Here is a 12,867-nt window from a genome sequence, read left to right as displayed (position 1 = left end):
CACTGCCACTGGAAAAATCACTACTCCACAGTGATCGAGTTGCAACTCAACTGAGGCAATTCACGTCATCTTAAGCGACTGCGGTATCTACGACGCAGAAAGAGAAGACCTCGAGTGAAAGCAGACGTGACCGGATGAGCGACCTCTATGGCAAAGGAGCTATACTTGGGGACAACGCAAACGAAGCAGCCAAGGTCACCAAAACTTGACTCTTCATAACGGAAGAACCTTGGCAGTGCAAGGATAGAAAGAACGCATCCTTGATTGGAAATTTGTATCAATCGAGCCTTTGGGCGGAATTAAAATAACAACCGGACAAAGCGCGTCCCGTTGTAAGATGCTTATAGTATAGGACACCTAGACCTCTGCTTGTACAAAGCGAACTTTCCTGCCATTGAAAAGTGCTGGGTTCCTGGCACTCAAACTTGGAATCTCTCGCGTACATTGTACCTGATGCATGTTCTCGTGGAACGGTGAACCCCTTAACCTCCCTCAAGGTCTGGCTACTGCATCCGCTGTGAAAACGATCAATGTGGTCAGCACAGTTCGGCTATTAACATGGGGTCTTCAACGCGCAACACGCATTGGTAATTGTCGAGAGGCATGCCAGAATTTAAATTCGTACGCATGAAACTCGAGTTCGCGGCCACCCGAGCGGTCGATTCCCGTATTACCAAGCTACCATGTGTCAACAATAACGAACGTAAAATTACGCCCTCACCTGAAAAAAAAAGAAAAAAAATTTTGTTAAACGTCCAGTATTGCTATTGATCGGAGCATTCGATACCACAGATGGCGGTACTGAAGTTATTAAACACTAATATACTGCATCCCGCAATACTCTGTCTGAGATAACGCGTGCTTTTACATTGTTTGCTTAAATCTTCCATGGCGCCTCGTGCGATGCTGCATCTACCATAGTCCTTACTACAGTCCTCAATGATACGTGTATTACTTGTAGCGCAATCACCAGTAAGTAGTACACTTTAAAGGTCAAGGTCCGCGAATGCATTACGTCCGGTGAACTGTCCCTTTCGAACGAAAGCACAAGTAACCATGCTTTAAAAATGACAGACCTTACGATGGTAAACTATTCAATCAAGTTATATACCGCGAAGCGTATAACTAAACCTCCCTTTACACATTGTCTGGATCTGTATTTCTGACCGGTTCTACCGGGTTCAGTACAACGCGCGAATTTGAGCATTGCGGAAAGGAGTTGTGCACAAAAATTAATCATAAAAGCTAGAAAAAAAAAAGATAGCAGACATTTTTTCGCAACTATATGGTTGTTCAGAGAGCGTTCCAGGAGTATTCACATTAAGTCTTACTGCATGCGAATAGTAGCGCTTCCAGGATTATCTTGCGTGTAAACTTTTCTAAACAGGGGCGTCTGGTTACTGTCACCATGAAGTCTTTATTTCAAGAGCCGATAAATAATATTTCCTAGCTATTCGAGCTTATCTGTTGGTACTGTTGCTGCTGAGCGCGTGCTAACCGCAAGCTTCCAAAGCGGTGCCGTGACGTGCACCACGAATTTAAGACTTTAGTTGTAACAGACAATAGGTGGAAGCTGATCCTCAGTGTGCGCTGCAACAGCACTCTCAGATATCACGCCTTTACAAAGACAACACCACGCCTCTCAGGCGGTCACCTTACAAGCCCTAACGGACCTTTTCAAACAACAGCATGGTATCCAAAAGCTTCACGGGACACAGATGTCTCGATAATAGTATGAGTACAATACAATAGTGTTTGAGTACAAAACAATAGTGTGTGAGTGCAATACGCCACAGTAGGATTAGTAACGATCGTACAATACTGTTGTTAAAGATAAAACCTTGAGAAGCGTTCCGTTCGAGCCCTTTTATTTTTCTGCCCTTATCGTCCCGTGTCCTGGGCCACCTTCCTCTTCCGCTTCTTTCTCCAACACATTCCTGAGTGACGGCGGGTAATTGGCGATGCAAGGTCCGTCTCAAGCAAATGCAGACGTTGAATGGGCCTGCGAATGACCTGCTTGCTTGCCAGACGGATGTCCCATGCTCTAGTTATCCCGTCTCTGGCTGAAAACGTCTGGGTTACTCTGCCGAGTTTTCACATTAAAGGCGGTGTCTGGTCGTCTTCTACAATGACGACGTCTCCTCCGTGTATTCTTGATACTTTTTCTGCAGGACTTTGGTGAGCCGATGTAAGGCGAAGATATTCGTTTCCACCGCTTCCATAGTTGCGTTATGAGTCGCTGACGGTACAACACTCTTCGTCTCAAGTCTGGGGCTGTTGATGTTGGTAGCGACCCTGTCAACTTCGGTGGGAGGCTAACCGCTCGTTTGCCTGTTAAGTGTTGCGATGGTGTTAGTGCTTGAAACTCATCGGGGTCCGTGCTAATGTGAGCAAGAGGTCTACAGTTTACGGCCGCCTCGACGTTAAAGAGGGTAGTCGTGAGTTCTTCAAATCTGAGGCTTGTGCGTCCGAGTGTTTTCTTCAAGGCGTCCTTGATTGTTCTGATGATTCCCTCCCACTATCCTCCCCACAAGTGGGCGTTTTTCACGCTGAATTTCCATCGAATTCGAAGTCCTTTCGAGTGGTCTTGAACCTCTGGACAGCAGAGCATGCGGAAGCGCTCGTCGCAGTAGTGGAAGGTTCGGGCATTGCCTGCGTATACTATCGACGGTATTCCTCGCCTCGAAACAAATCGTCGGAATGTCATAAGAAAGTTTGTAGTCGACATGCTGGAGACTAGTTCTAAATGAATCGCTCGTGTTACTGCGCAGGATAAAAGAGCAACGTAGGCTTTTGTGTGTGTTGCCGCTCGTATGCACATGGGGCTACAAAAGTCCACTCCGATAACGTCAAATGGGCCAGTTTCCATTATGCGTTCCTGTGGCAGCGGCGGCAATGGCGCGGTTGCAGCCTTTAGCATTCTTCGACGACAAAGAAGGCAGGTGTTGATTGCCCGCTTGACATTCTGGCGTCCCTTGATAATCTAAAACCGTTCGCATAATTCGGTAAGTGTGCTCTGAACACCCGCGTGCAGAAGCCGAGTGTGCGTATCAGTGTATTTATGGCGTCCTGGAAGCAGAATAGGATGCTTTAGGTCGTAGGATTCACGGAGCTGTTGCAAGCGGCCGCCGACTCGTAGAACACCATTAGGTGCAAGAAATGGGTGAAATCGGCTTACATTTGACGTGCATGGAACTCGCTTTCATTCGTTGAGAACCGCAACTTCGATTGGAAATCTCTCATCTTGCACTTCTTGGATCCAATATGTTTCTCCTTGAGAAATGTCATCAGCCGTTAGTGGTCCGGCATTAGAACCTTGATGCAACGATGAATTTGTTAGAAACCGTTGAATCCATGCGATTATTCGAATGACCCTGTTGATATTGCTGTAGTTGTCCAAATTCACTAATGACAACTTCGTCAGTGTGCCTGTGGCGTGTGGTACTGCCATATGATTGACTATAGTCGGTTACAAGTCAAGAAGGTAGGAGAAGCTCCTCCCACAAGTGTTATGCGCCCGTTTCAAATCTCTCCGCAGTCGAAAGAAGAGTTCACTGGAAACGCTCCTTGTTCCGCTTCAATGGATTCCAACTCGTCTCCGATCCCACTTTTTAAGAAAGCGACCTTTGTGTTCATCGGAGAGGGAACCGAGCCCCTGAAAGCAGCCTTTGTATCCATGGGGGGGAAGCTAATCCCCGAAGGTCGCATTTGTTTCCGTCGGAGGGGGAGAACTCTAATCTCCCTCTCGTGGCTTCCACAATGCTAAGTCAAAGTCGAAAGATAAAACAAATATGTACAGAAAGGCAAGACCCTCCTCGCGCGTTGGCCGCGACGTCACGGAAACGGTGGGACGCTATTGGATGCGAAGGTGGCGGAGGGATATCCGATTCCCTTTGAGGGGCATTTGCCGCTACCTTCTTAACCTGTAACTGACTATAGGAAGGACTTGCTTTGTTCAGGCATGTCTTCTTCGTGTGCAACATTGGCAACTGAAAGTCGAATTGGCCAGTTTACATTAGGCAGTGCGAGCCATTTTGGACCGGTCCACCACGTGCTCTTGTGCAATAGAAAAAGGGCCGATGCTCCTCTTGTCAATAAATCTGCAGGATTGTCTTCGCATCTGCAGTGGTCCCATGCATATTCCTTCGTGCGTTGCTGAATTTCGGTAACCCTGTTTCTAACGAAGAGCTGCCATCGAGTTGCGTCACTACGAATTCAACTCAGTGCAACCTCGGAATCTGTCCAGAAATGAGACTGTAGATTATCAAAACATGGAATGTCTTGAATATAACTGTGAAGTCTTGCACCGATCCGCCATGCGAGTTATTCTAATGTAGGTAACGTTACCGATTTTACCGGTGCCACTCTATTTTTGGCAAATAGAAGGCGCGTTTCGAATAAATCCAGTGACGAAGAGACTCTAGTGTATACTGCGGCTCCATATGATCGGGGACTTGTATCGGTGCATACGTGTAGCTGCCCGCTGTGGCTGTCCTGGGATTGCGCGGGTCGCACTTATCGAGGAATTCTTAGTGATGACAGATGGGTTAATTTTGTGCACCAGGAATTCCATTCTGTTTTCTCCTTTCCATGGAAGTCTTCATCCCAGAGTCGTTGTTGCATCCACAAAGTTTGAAAACACAGTCTTGCGCTAACTGTGAACGGTGCCAAGTACACGAGGGGGTCATACAACCGCGAAAATGCATGAAGTACCGAGCGCTTCGTAGCTAGTGTTGTTGTCAGAAAAGTAGAAACGTTCTGCGCACTCAGAATTAGACCATCGGTTTTCGTGTCCCATGAGACACATAATACGTTCACTCTGCTTCCTTTTGTTGCAGCGATTTCGTAAGAAACTCCGTCTTGCCGGAATTGATCCCTAGGAGAATCGAGTTAGAATTCCATTTTTGGAGCTGCATGTCTGCCAGTGACAGGATTGCGTTTGCTTCGTGATACGCAATTAATGCATCGGATTCAGTCGGGCTCCCAAGAATGAGATCGTCGAAGTAGAATGAATTTTGGAGGCGAACTGCCATTTCTGGGTATTCGACTTTCAGGGATTTAAAATGATGTTTCAGCATGGCTGCTAGCAAAAATGGGCTTAAAGGGTACTCGGGTCATTCGCTAATCAATAAAGGCAAAAGTTGGTTGACTGTCTGTTGGAAGGTGCTCTATAATCACAAGAAACGAAGCGCGCTCGGTCTTGTTGGCGAATGCTGATTTAGAGGTTCACCTTCTGTATGTCTGCTGTGGTGGTGTCCGGAGCACTGCGGAACGTTAGATGCATACGAAGTACATCTTTATTGATCTTGGAGGCCCTTGTCGAAAACACAGTTTGACGAGATCTTCCCGGCGCCATTCGAAAATGCATCAAACACGACGCGGTCCTTTGTACTAACTGCTTCTTGTCCAGCTACGGCATGATGTGGTAGATAATATACCTTTTCTGACTTCGGGTGTGATGGGCAATCACGTTCCACGTGACCGTCCTAAATATACAGCCCGACTGCGTTGTCGTACTCTAGAAGTGTTTCTGGGTGTTGGCTGAATCTTCGTAACTGTGCTCGAAGGCGTGATTCTGCCACGGTGCGGTTCTTGTTGCCAAGTCCCAAGCCAGGTTACTTTATCGTTAGAGGAACTTCGTAACAGTTCTTCACCTTAACGATGTTATTCTCAAATTCCAAAAGCGTCGAACACTCTTTAGCGTATACCACTGGTGGTTCGGCGATTCCAATGGAATCGACGCGCCACATCTCTGACGGCTCAAAATGGTTCTGGCAGTCTGCAAGCGATTCACTTGCCAGAAAGAGGGTCGATATCGTCCTTGAAGATTCAGAAATTGACAATGTGTCTGTGCCTTGCAGCATCCATCAAAAGATGGTGTTCCCGCCTATAAGTTCCTTATCGAAGCGGAGAATTTCACCTATTACAACCTTCCAATAATCATCTAAACCAACGAAAACGTCGATTTCGCCTCGCTCATTGGCCTTCGTTGGAGGGACGTCGGCAGCTACGAGCCCGTGAATCCGCAGTTTCTTTAGAAGCTTACCACTGATAGGAGGGGAGCTCCATGGTTCATAGCTCCGGAATTTCCAGAGCTTCGAGTGTGATTTGTGTGTCGTTATACTGGCGTAACATGGTTACCAGGACTCGTCGGCAATAGTGTCGCTTTGGAATGCGAGTGTTCCCAAATGTGAATATGTTGATCTCCTCGTTGCCGAGTTCTGAGCATCCTACATTTTCGGACACGTCACGTTGTATGTTCTTTGACTGCCACTGTCCAGTATCCTGACCAGGGTGTTATTCGAGTGTCTAATGGCCCAGGCTTTAGCGGTTTGCAGAAGTACTGTTGTGGAATTGAACGTGCTCGTGGGTGCGTTTGACACGTGTGCTTGTCGTTTGATGGGGTCATTTGGTATGGAATGACACGTGAATGTTCGCTGGTTGTTTGGGCAGAAGTTGGATTGCCCTGCCAGAGATCGCAAAGGATAGTAAAGTGGCGGCCAATGCAGCGAGCGTAGGCGAGATGTCTTGGCATGCGGCTTTCCCCGGAGATGGTTCATCTTGCCACAGCAAAAACAGCGCCTTGCGATCCTCAGACGATTGCACTTGTGCGCTTGTTTTCAGCTGGCAATGTCGCTTGACAATTCTGCAGATCGTGTTCCATCGTGTTGCAGAATGGATAAGACGGAGTAAATCTTAACGATTATCCAGCTGCTAACATGTACGATGGTGGAAATCTTTGTTGCTCATTTGACTAGTTGTCCCCTTCACCTGGTAGTGCGTTGTTCCTCAGGCTTCTTGTTGTGTGAGATGCGTGAGATTCCTCTCGACTTTCCACCTGAATACGGAAATTTTTATCACGCTCTTTACTTGCTCCGGTCCTGAGGTAGTGGGGTGGTCCATATCAGGATTTCTCAATTCCCCCTGCACCGATTCTTTCATCTTTTGTCTATATAAAATAAAAAATATATTGTGGGAGGGCCAGCCTGAGCACTCTGTTGAGTACAATCGCGTACTGAGCGGGGTGGGGGGCAAATTCTTAAGGGAGCTTATTCAGAAGATCAGGTTGTGGAAGATCACTCGGAAGATCACGTTGATCACACAACTGAGAAACATTGTCGGAACTCTTGATGGCCGGTAGGGCCAGAAGCTGGTCAACATAGTCATCCACTAGAACATCGTGTCGTCCGGAGCGCTCGGTTAGTACAGTCGGCGGCAAAAGTTTGCGGGGCGCGGGAGCGTCAGCCGAAACGACTGGTTGCGCCTTCTGACGGCGCGCGACCGCTCTCAAGAATCACGCTTCGAGAATGTGCTTCCTTTCGTGCTCGAAGTCTTGTCTTTTTTGCTCTCTTCCGCCCGACGTGCACGAGATAACCGGGACCGGCGCAAGGTGCCGCTATGACAGTCATCATTCCGCGCGTCTGCCTCAGCCACCGTAATGGGTGACGGAACTCGCGACTGCTACAGATTACGTTTCGCGGCATCTTGCGCCAGTCCCTGTTATCTCGTGGGCGTCGAACGGAAGCGAGAGAAAAAAGCATGACTGCGAACAAGAAAGGAAGCGCATGCGCAAAGCGTGAGTCTTGAGAGCTGCAACGCGCCGTGAGAAGGCGCAGCCAGTCTTTTCGGCTGGCGCTCCCGTGCCCCGCAAACTTTTGCTCCCGACTGTACGTTGACTGTAACGTCGTATTCTTCTTCTGAGAGCCGAATCTATTCAAATGCGCGCTTTGCTTGGCCGGTGAGGTATGACAGAATATACTTGAACTTTTCGATTCTTGGCAGATCCGGTTTGGTGTGTATCGTCGCGTGGAAGTGACTCAAGAGACCCTGCCAATTTCTGAGGTTCCAACCAAACTTGGTATTTGGGGTTTTGGTAGGGATACGGTTCGAGGATGCTGCCGTGGAATGGACATTGCGGTCGATGTTTGGGTGCTATGTTCCGCATTCAGAAGGCGACGGGTTCTTGATATAATAAAGCTGACGTTCTTTTCGTACTCCATCTGACTGGCAATTTCGTTTTCGAGTCCCTCCTCGTCGATTAGCGCGGCGATTTCCTTATCTAGATCTTTAAAATGTGCTTTTTTGTTGTTGAAGATAATCTGCGCGGTTCTTCAATTCGTCCCTGGCTGGACCGGGTCTAACCAGAATTTCTTCCATTTGAGAGATAGTCCGGATGACTGCTCCTCGAGCGACGGCGCGGGTTCTCTTGGCTCTTTCCATCGTAGAACGTTACGAAGTCAGGTTTTCTCCCGGGTTTCGGCACCAGTGTGTTGAAGATAAAATCGGGAGAACCGTTCCGTTCGAGCCCTATTCTTTGTCTGCCCTTATTGTCCCGCGTCCCGGGCACCCACTTCCTCTTCCTCTTTTTTCTCCAACAGCCATCAAGTAAACACCGAAGATGAAGCACTATAAGGTTGATGATACACCAAAACAAAGATGTTTCATGCAAATATGTGTGTGGGAATTAGCCACTAGGGAAAGGTCAGCACGCGCATGAGCAGAACATCTCGGGGAAGGAAGTCAGTTGAGGAATAAAACAAAATTGGCAGCGATCTTTACCTTCAAAGTCCTATAACGCATGAAACGAATTATAAGGAACTGGTAAGGGAATTGGTGTGTCACGTGACGCACATTTTCCTGCTAAATTTAGCGGGGAAACTGAATAGTTGTATAGGTCACGTGACGTCACGTCACATCGATTTTTTCCGCTAAATTTAGCGGGGAAACTGGGTTGGTATCTAGGTCAGAAGACGTGAATTTTCCCGCTAAAAGTAGCGGGTAACTGAATCGGTGTATAGGTCATGTGACGTCAATTTCCCGCTAAATTTAGAGGGGAAACAGAATCGATGTTTTGACCACGTGAATTTTTCCGCTAAATTTAGCGGGGAGACTGGGCTGACGTATAGGACACGTGCCGTCGATTTCCCCAAGGTTTGTAAGTCACGTGACGTCAGGTGAGGCTCGTGACGCCACTTCCCCGCTACATTTAGCGGAGAACAGGCGGACGGACGGACACAATAGAGTGTTTTCGTAGATCGTTTTTGCCGTCCCGCAAGGCCCTCCGCAACCCGCTAGGATAGCGGAAACTCCACAGTCAAGGCTATCAGCGCGCAGGCGCAGTAGCAACTTCTTCATTGCGGAACGCTTAGCGGAGGGTGCAGCGCGGTCTACGAAAACTCCCTAATAGGGAGTTTTCATAGATCGCTTTCGCCGTCCCGCAAAGCTCTCCGCAACACGCTACGCTACCCGGAACTCTGCAGTCAAGGCCATCGGCGCGCAGGCGCATTAGCGGCTTCTGCGTTGCGGAGGGCTCAGCGGAGTGGAAAACGCAGTCTCCGAAAACTCCCTAATTTGGGGATTGGGGCTGCGTTAAAAAACCCGTTTAATGCTCTGATATAACAGCACAACCGTGAAGAGCGTTTGGAAGTGGAAAGGTTTGACCGCCAAGCAACGAATTCTGCCCGGTCTTACTGTCATAGCGAAGATAAAAACAGGGTTCGGAAAAGATAAATGCTCGCTCAATAGCAAGCCATGTTATGATACGATGTATCCGTATATATGGCGAGAACTTTTTTTTACGCGAGCGTTTTATTTTTATTTTTTGTGGCTTTATCGTCGCAGATAATGCTGGCCACATCGTCCACTTTATTTCGAACACGTAACTTTCCACGGGAAAGATATCAAGAATAATGACTTGTTTCTTTCGCTGCAACTCTGGTCTGGATATCTACCCGCGGCTGCACGAAAGTACGTGAAAATGAGATACTACTCACTTCTTTCTTTCCGATTTCATAGTCGTGATGAGCGATGCCCAGTTCGTCCTCGGTCGGGATTGGCTTGTCCTTGTCCGCCTCGTCCTGGAGAAAAGGTCGAATTTGATTAAATTCAACTTCAAACTGATTTGCGGGGGTTCTAACGCCGCAATCACATCAACCTACACGCCACTGAGGCCCTTACGAGCCTATACTGACACTTCGGCTCCTACGGGTGCCTTCTATACACACATCCCATGCATGAGTGCGCTTCAGCAAGATAAGAATGACACGCCTCAAAAAAGCGCTCCCCTTAAACTCTGAAAGCCAATGGGGCCTTTAACAAGTGGCCCTTTTGGAGGTAACTCATTAAATTATATTACTACAACGAGACACTTTAATAAAAACAACAAAAAAACAGTCTCTTGTTTCTCGCTCTGGTGAACGCTTACGGTAACACAATGGATGAGAACTCGGATTCTCTAAGAATCACGTCGGTAAGAAATTAAGCCTAACACGCCCCCGTCACGCGTAAGATTTTGCTATAGTAGAAACCAATGTATTTTTAAACCTTTCTTTTCAGATATAAATGAGAAAAAAACCAATAATGTCGAGGCTTTGAGGTAATATAAAGGTAGAGTTATATCACGCGGAAAATAATTGTCCCAGCTAAGGTCAGCAGTGTGTGTGTGCATGCGTGCGTGTATGTGTGTGTGTGTTCGTGTGTGTGTGCAGCCAATATATTTGTTGAACTCGGTAATTAGCAATCTCGGTGTTCGCCCAGAACGAACATATATTATTTCGTTTTATACTTTTTTTACTCGAAGTTTACTAAGTTCCTAAGGTATACTTCCCTTGCAGGAGTTTCATGTCAACCTTTACTACAGCCACATTATTGAAACTATTCAAGCGTACAAACACAAATTTGCCAAAAAGGAATTAGTTTACTAATAGGAAAAAAAAAAGAAATACCAAATACACTCAATTTATCAGCTCTACAAAAAAGGCTATCAGGCCGCTGATAATCACCTAAACAATCTATGACTCTATGATTGAATGAATGAATGAATGAAATGAACAAGAGAATAAAGAGAATAACTGGAGGAAAAAAAAATAGCAAATTCAAGAGATTCTCGGAAATTTATCTCACCCTATCTTACACAAAGCGTTAAGAGGGGGCGCACCTCAGAGCCCCATAGAGAATACATGAGGTTTTTCACCAAATTAAAAAACTTCTCACATAATAACGGCTGCGCGGATCTTCTTGAAAATTTCGGCTTTAAAGACATTGAGTCATTATCGAGACACTAAACGCAACAGATGTTTCATCATAAATTTAATTATATTCTTTAAAAAATCATGAAAATGGTCAAAATCGGCTAATTCGGCACTCTTGCGTTCGGAGCGAATTTACAAAATTATCTAAATTTAAACATTAGAAGTATTGCGCTTAATGTCTTCTAAATTTATTACGGAATCGAATAATATTCAAATTATTCATGTAAGTCGATTTGTTCCGTAACTACAGCAAATATAAAGAACCAAGGTGTCGGTGCTTGTTTTCGTCGTTTTTAAGGTACCTCTCTCTCCCGTGCGGTGGCGCTCGCTGTCCACGAAATGCGAAATCGTCCGTTCGGAGATCGGCCGGATCGGCACTGTGCGAGGTGTTCTTCCGCGGCCGTATTCCGCGCCCGTATCCTGTTTCATTCTGCACGCCGAGGCGTCAGTGTGCGTGTCTTGCTTTCCTGGTTCTCGCTGGGTAGGTCTCCGTGTTTTCGCAAGTGGCAAATTCACCTTGGAGCTATGGGTCGAAGACAACCGTCCTGTGGCAAGCGGACCGCGAGGTGTTCCACAACCTCGCGGTCCGTCAACGCGTTGTGCTTGTTTCTACTTTTTTTTTTCTTTTAAAAACGGGCTTTTTTTTTTTTTGACGCAAAGTTTTATTTTATCGTTATCCTTCACACAAACGTCCTTCGGCCTTGGGGTCGTGGAAATCGGGGATGAAGCGTGCACAGAGTAGATCGTTGTTTGCCTCCTTTTTATTTTTCACGGACGTCCTGTGACCTCCGTACGGTTCGTGGTCACCGCAATCTAACGCGGGGAAAAACGGGTCGCCTGCTCTGTAGTCAGGGTATTCCTAGGGGAGGGTGATAACTCGCTGTTCTTCTGGAAATTCACATATCACCCAAAAAGGTGACATGGGTAATGATTACGGCATGTTTTTTCCGGTGTTTATTTTTGAGCGAAAATCGGTGCATGTTTTTCGGTGCTTATTTTTTAATCACCAGTGTATTATGGGTTGAACGTCTTGTGATGACGCTAAAAAGCGTTGATAACAAAAGAAAAATGCGATTGGACAAGAACATTTCAAATTTCCAATTCTATTCACATATTTCATACGCTCTTCTCGTGGGAGCATCTATCCTGACGAAAAATGCCTAAGTCATTGAGCTGTGAACGCATACTCAGTGTACAATCTTTCGGCCTAGAGAGGTATTGCGCACGCTCGAACGCGCTTCAGAGCCCAGTAGACGAAGTTGGTGGCACCCAGAAGGCGAGTTTTTGAATGGTCTGTAGTAGGCAAAAGAAACAAATAACAATCAACGTATATCAGCTCTTCAAGCGAAGAGGCGCGTTTCAAGGTCAATGGTTTCGGACGGCATTAATGTTGTTGGCGTTGTCGTAAGATGACGTCAGTTCATACGAACTGACGTCATCTTACGTGATCACGTGAAACAAACACGTCATCTTACATGATCTCGTTACACGAAATGACGTCATCTTACGTGATCACGCTGCACGAAATGACGCCATCTTACGTGACCACGTAACACGTCATCTTGTAAATCAACCTCTCCCCACAGCAGCGCGCTCCGCGCTTTCCGGGCCCGTGCAGTGCTGTAGTCGAAATCAAGCTCCCTATGGCAAGCGAAAGCTTCTAAAGTCTCACATTGAGAATACTCGCAAGCGACCGTCTGTGGAAGCTTCGCACGTTGAAGTTTTTGTTGAGATCGAGCCATCGTGTTCCATTAACTATAGTTGAAGTTATCGTTCAATAAAGCCCTAAAAAATATGAATGTAGTTGGTGTAGACATCAAGATCTAATCAAAAATGC

General features: G+C 46.7%; 1 protein-coding gene across 2 annotated transcripts in view; it reads right to left on the bottom strand.

The window, feature by feature from the left end:
* LOC8051575 (BAI1-associated protein 3) overlaps nt 1–12,867 on the bottom strand; it is a 331,413-nt gene that overhangs the window by 103,643 nt on the left and 214,903 nt on the right. For both annotated transcript variants that reach the window (XM_040220141.3, XM_040220142.3), the window contains exon 3: nt 9,774–9,857. In XM_040220141.3, the coding sequence (XP_040076075.1) occupies nt 9,774–9,857 (84 nt within the window). The remainder of the gene's footprint in view (nt 1–9,773; nt 9,858–12,867) is intronic.

This window comes from Ixodes scapularis, unplaced genomic scaffold (genome assembly GCF_016920785.2).
Source record: "Ixodes scapularis isolate PalLabHiFi unplaced genomic scaffold, ASM1692078v2 PGA_scaffold6__148_contigs__length_123643588, whole genome shotgun sequence".
Classification (NCBI taxonomy): Eukaryota; Metazoa; Arthropoda; class Arachnida; order Ixodida; family Ixodidae; genus Ixodes; species Ixodes scapularis.
This window is presented reverse-complemented; position numbering and strand designations above follow the sequence as displayed.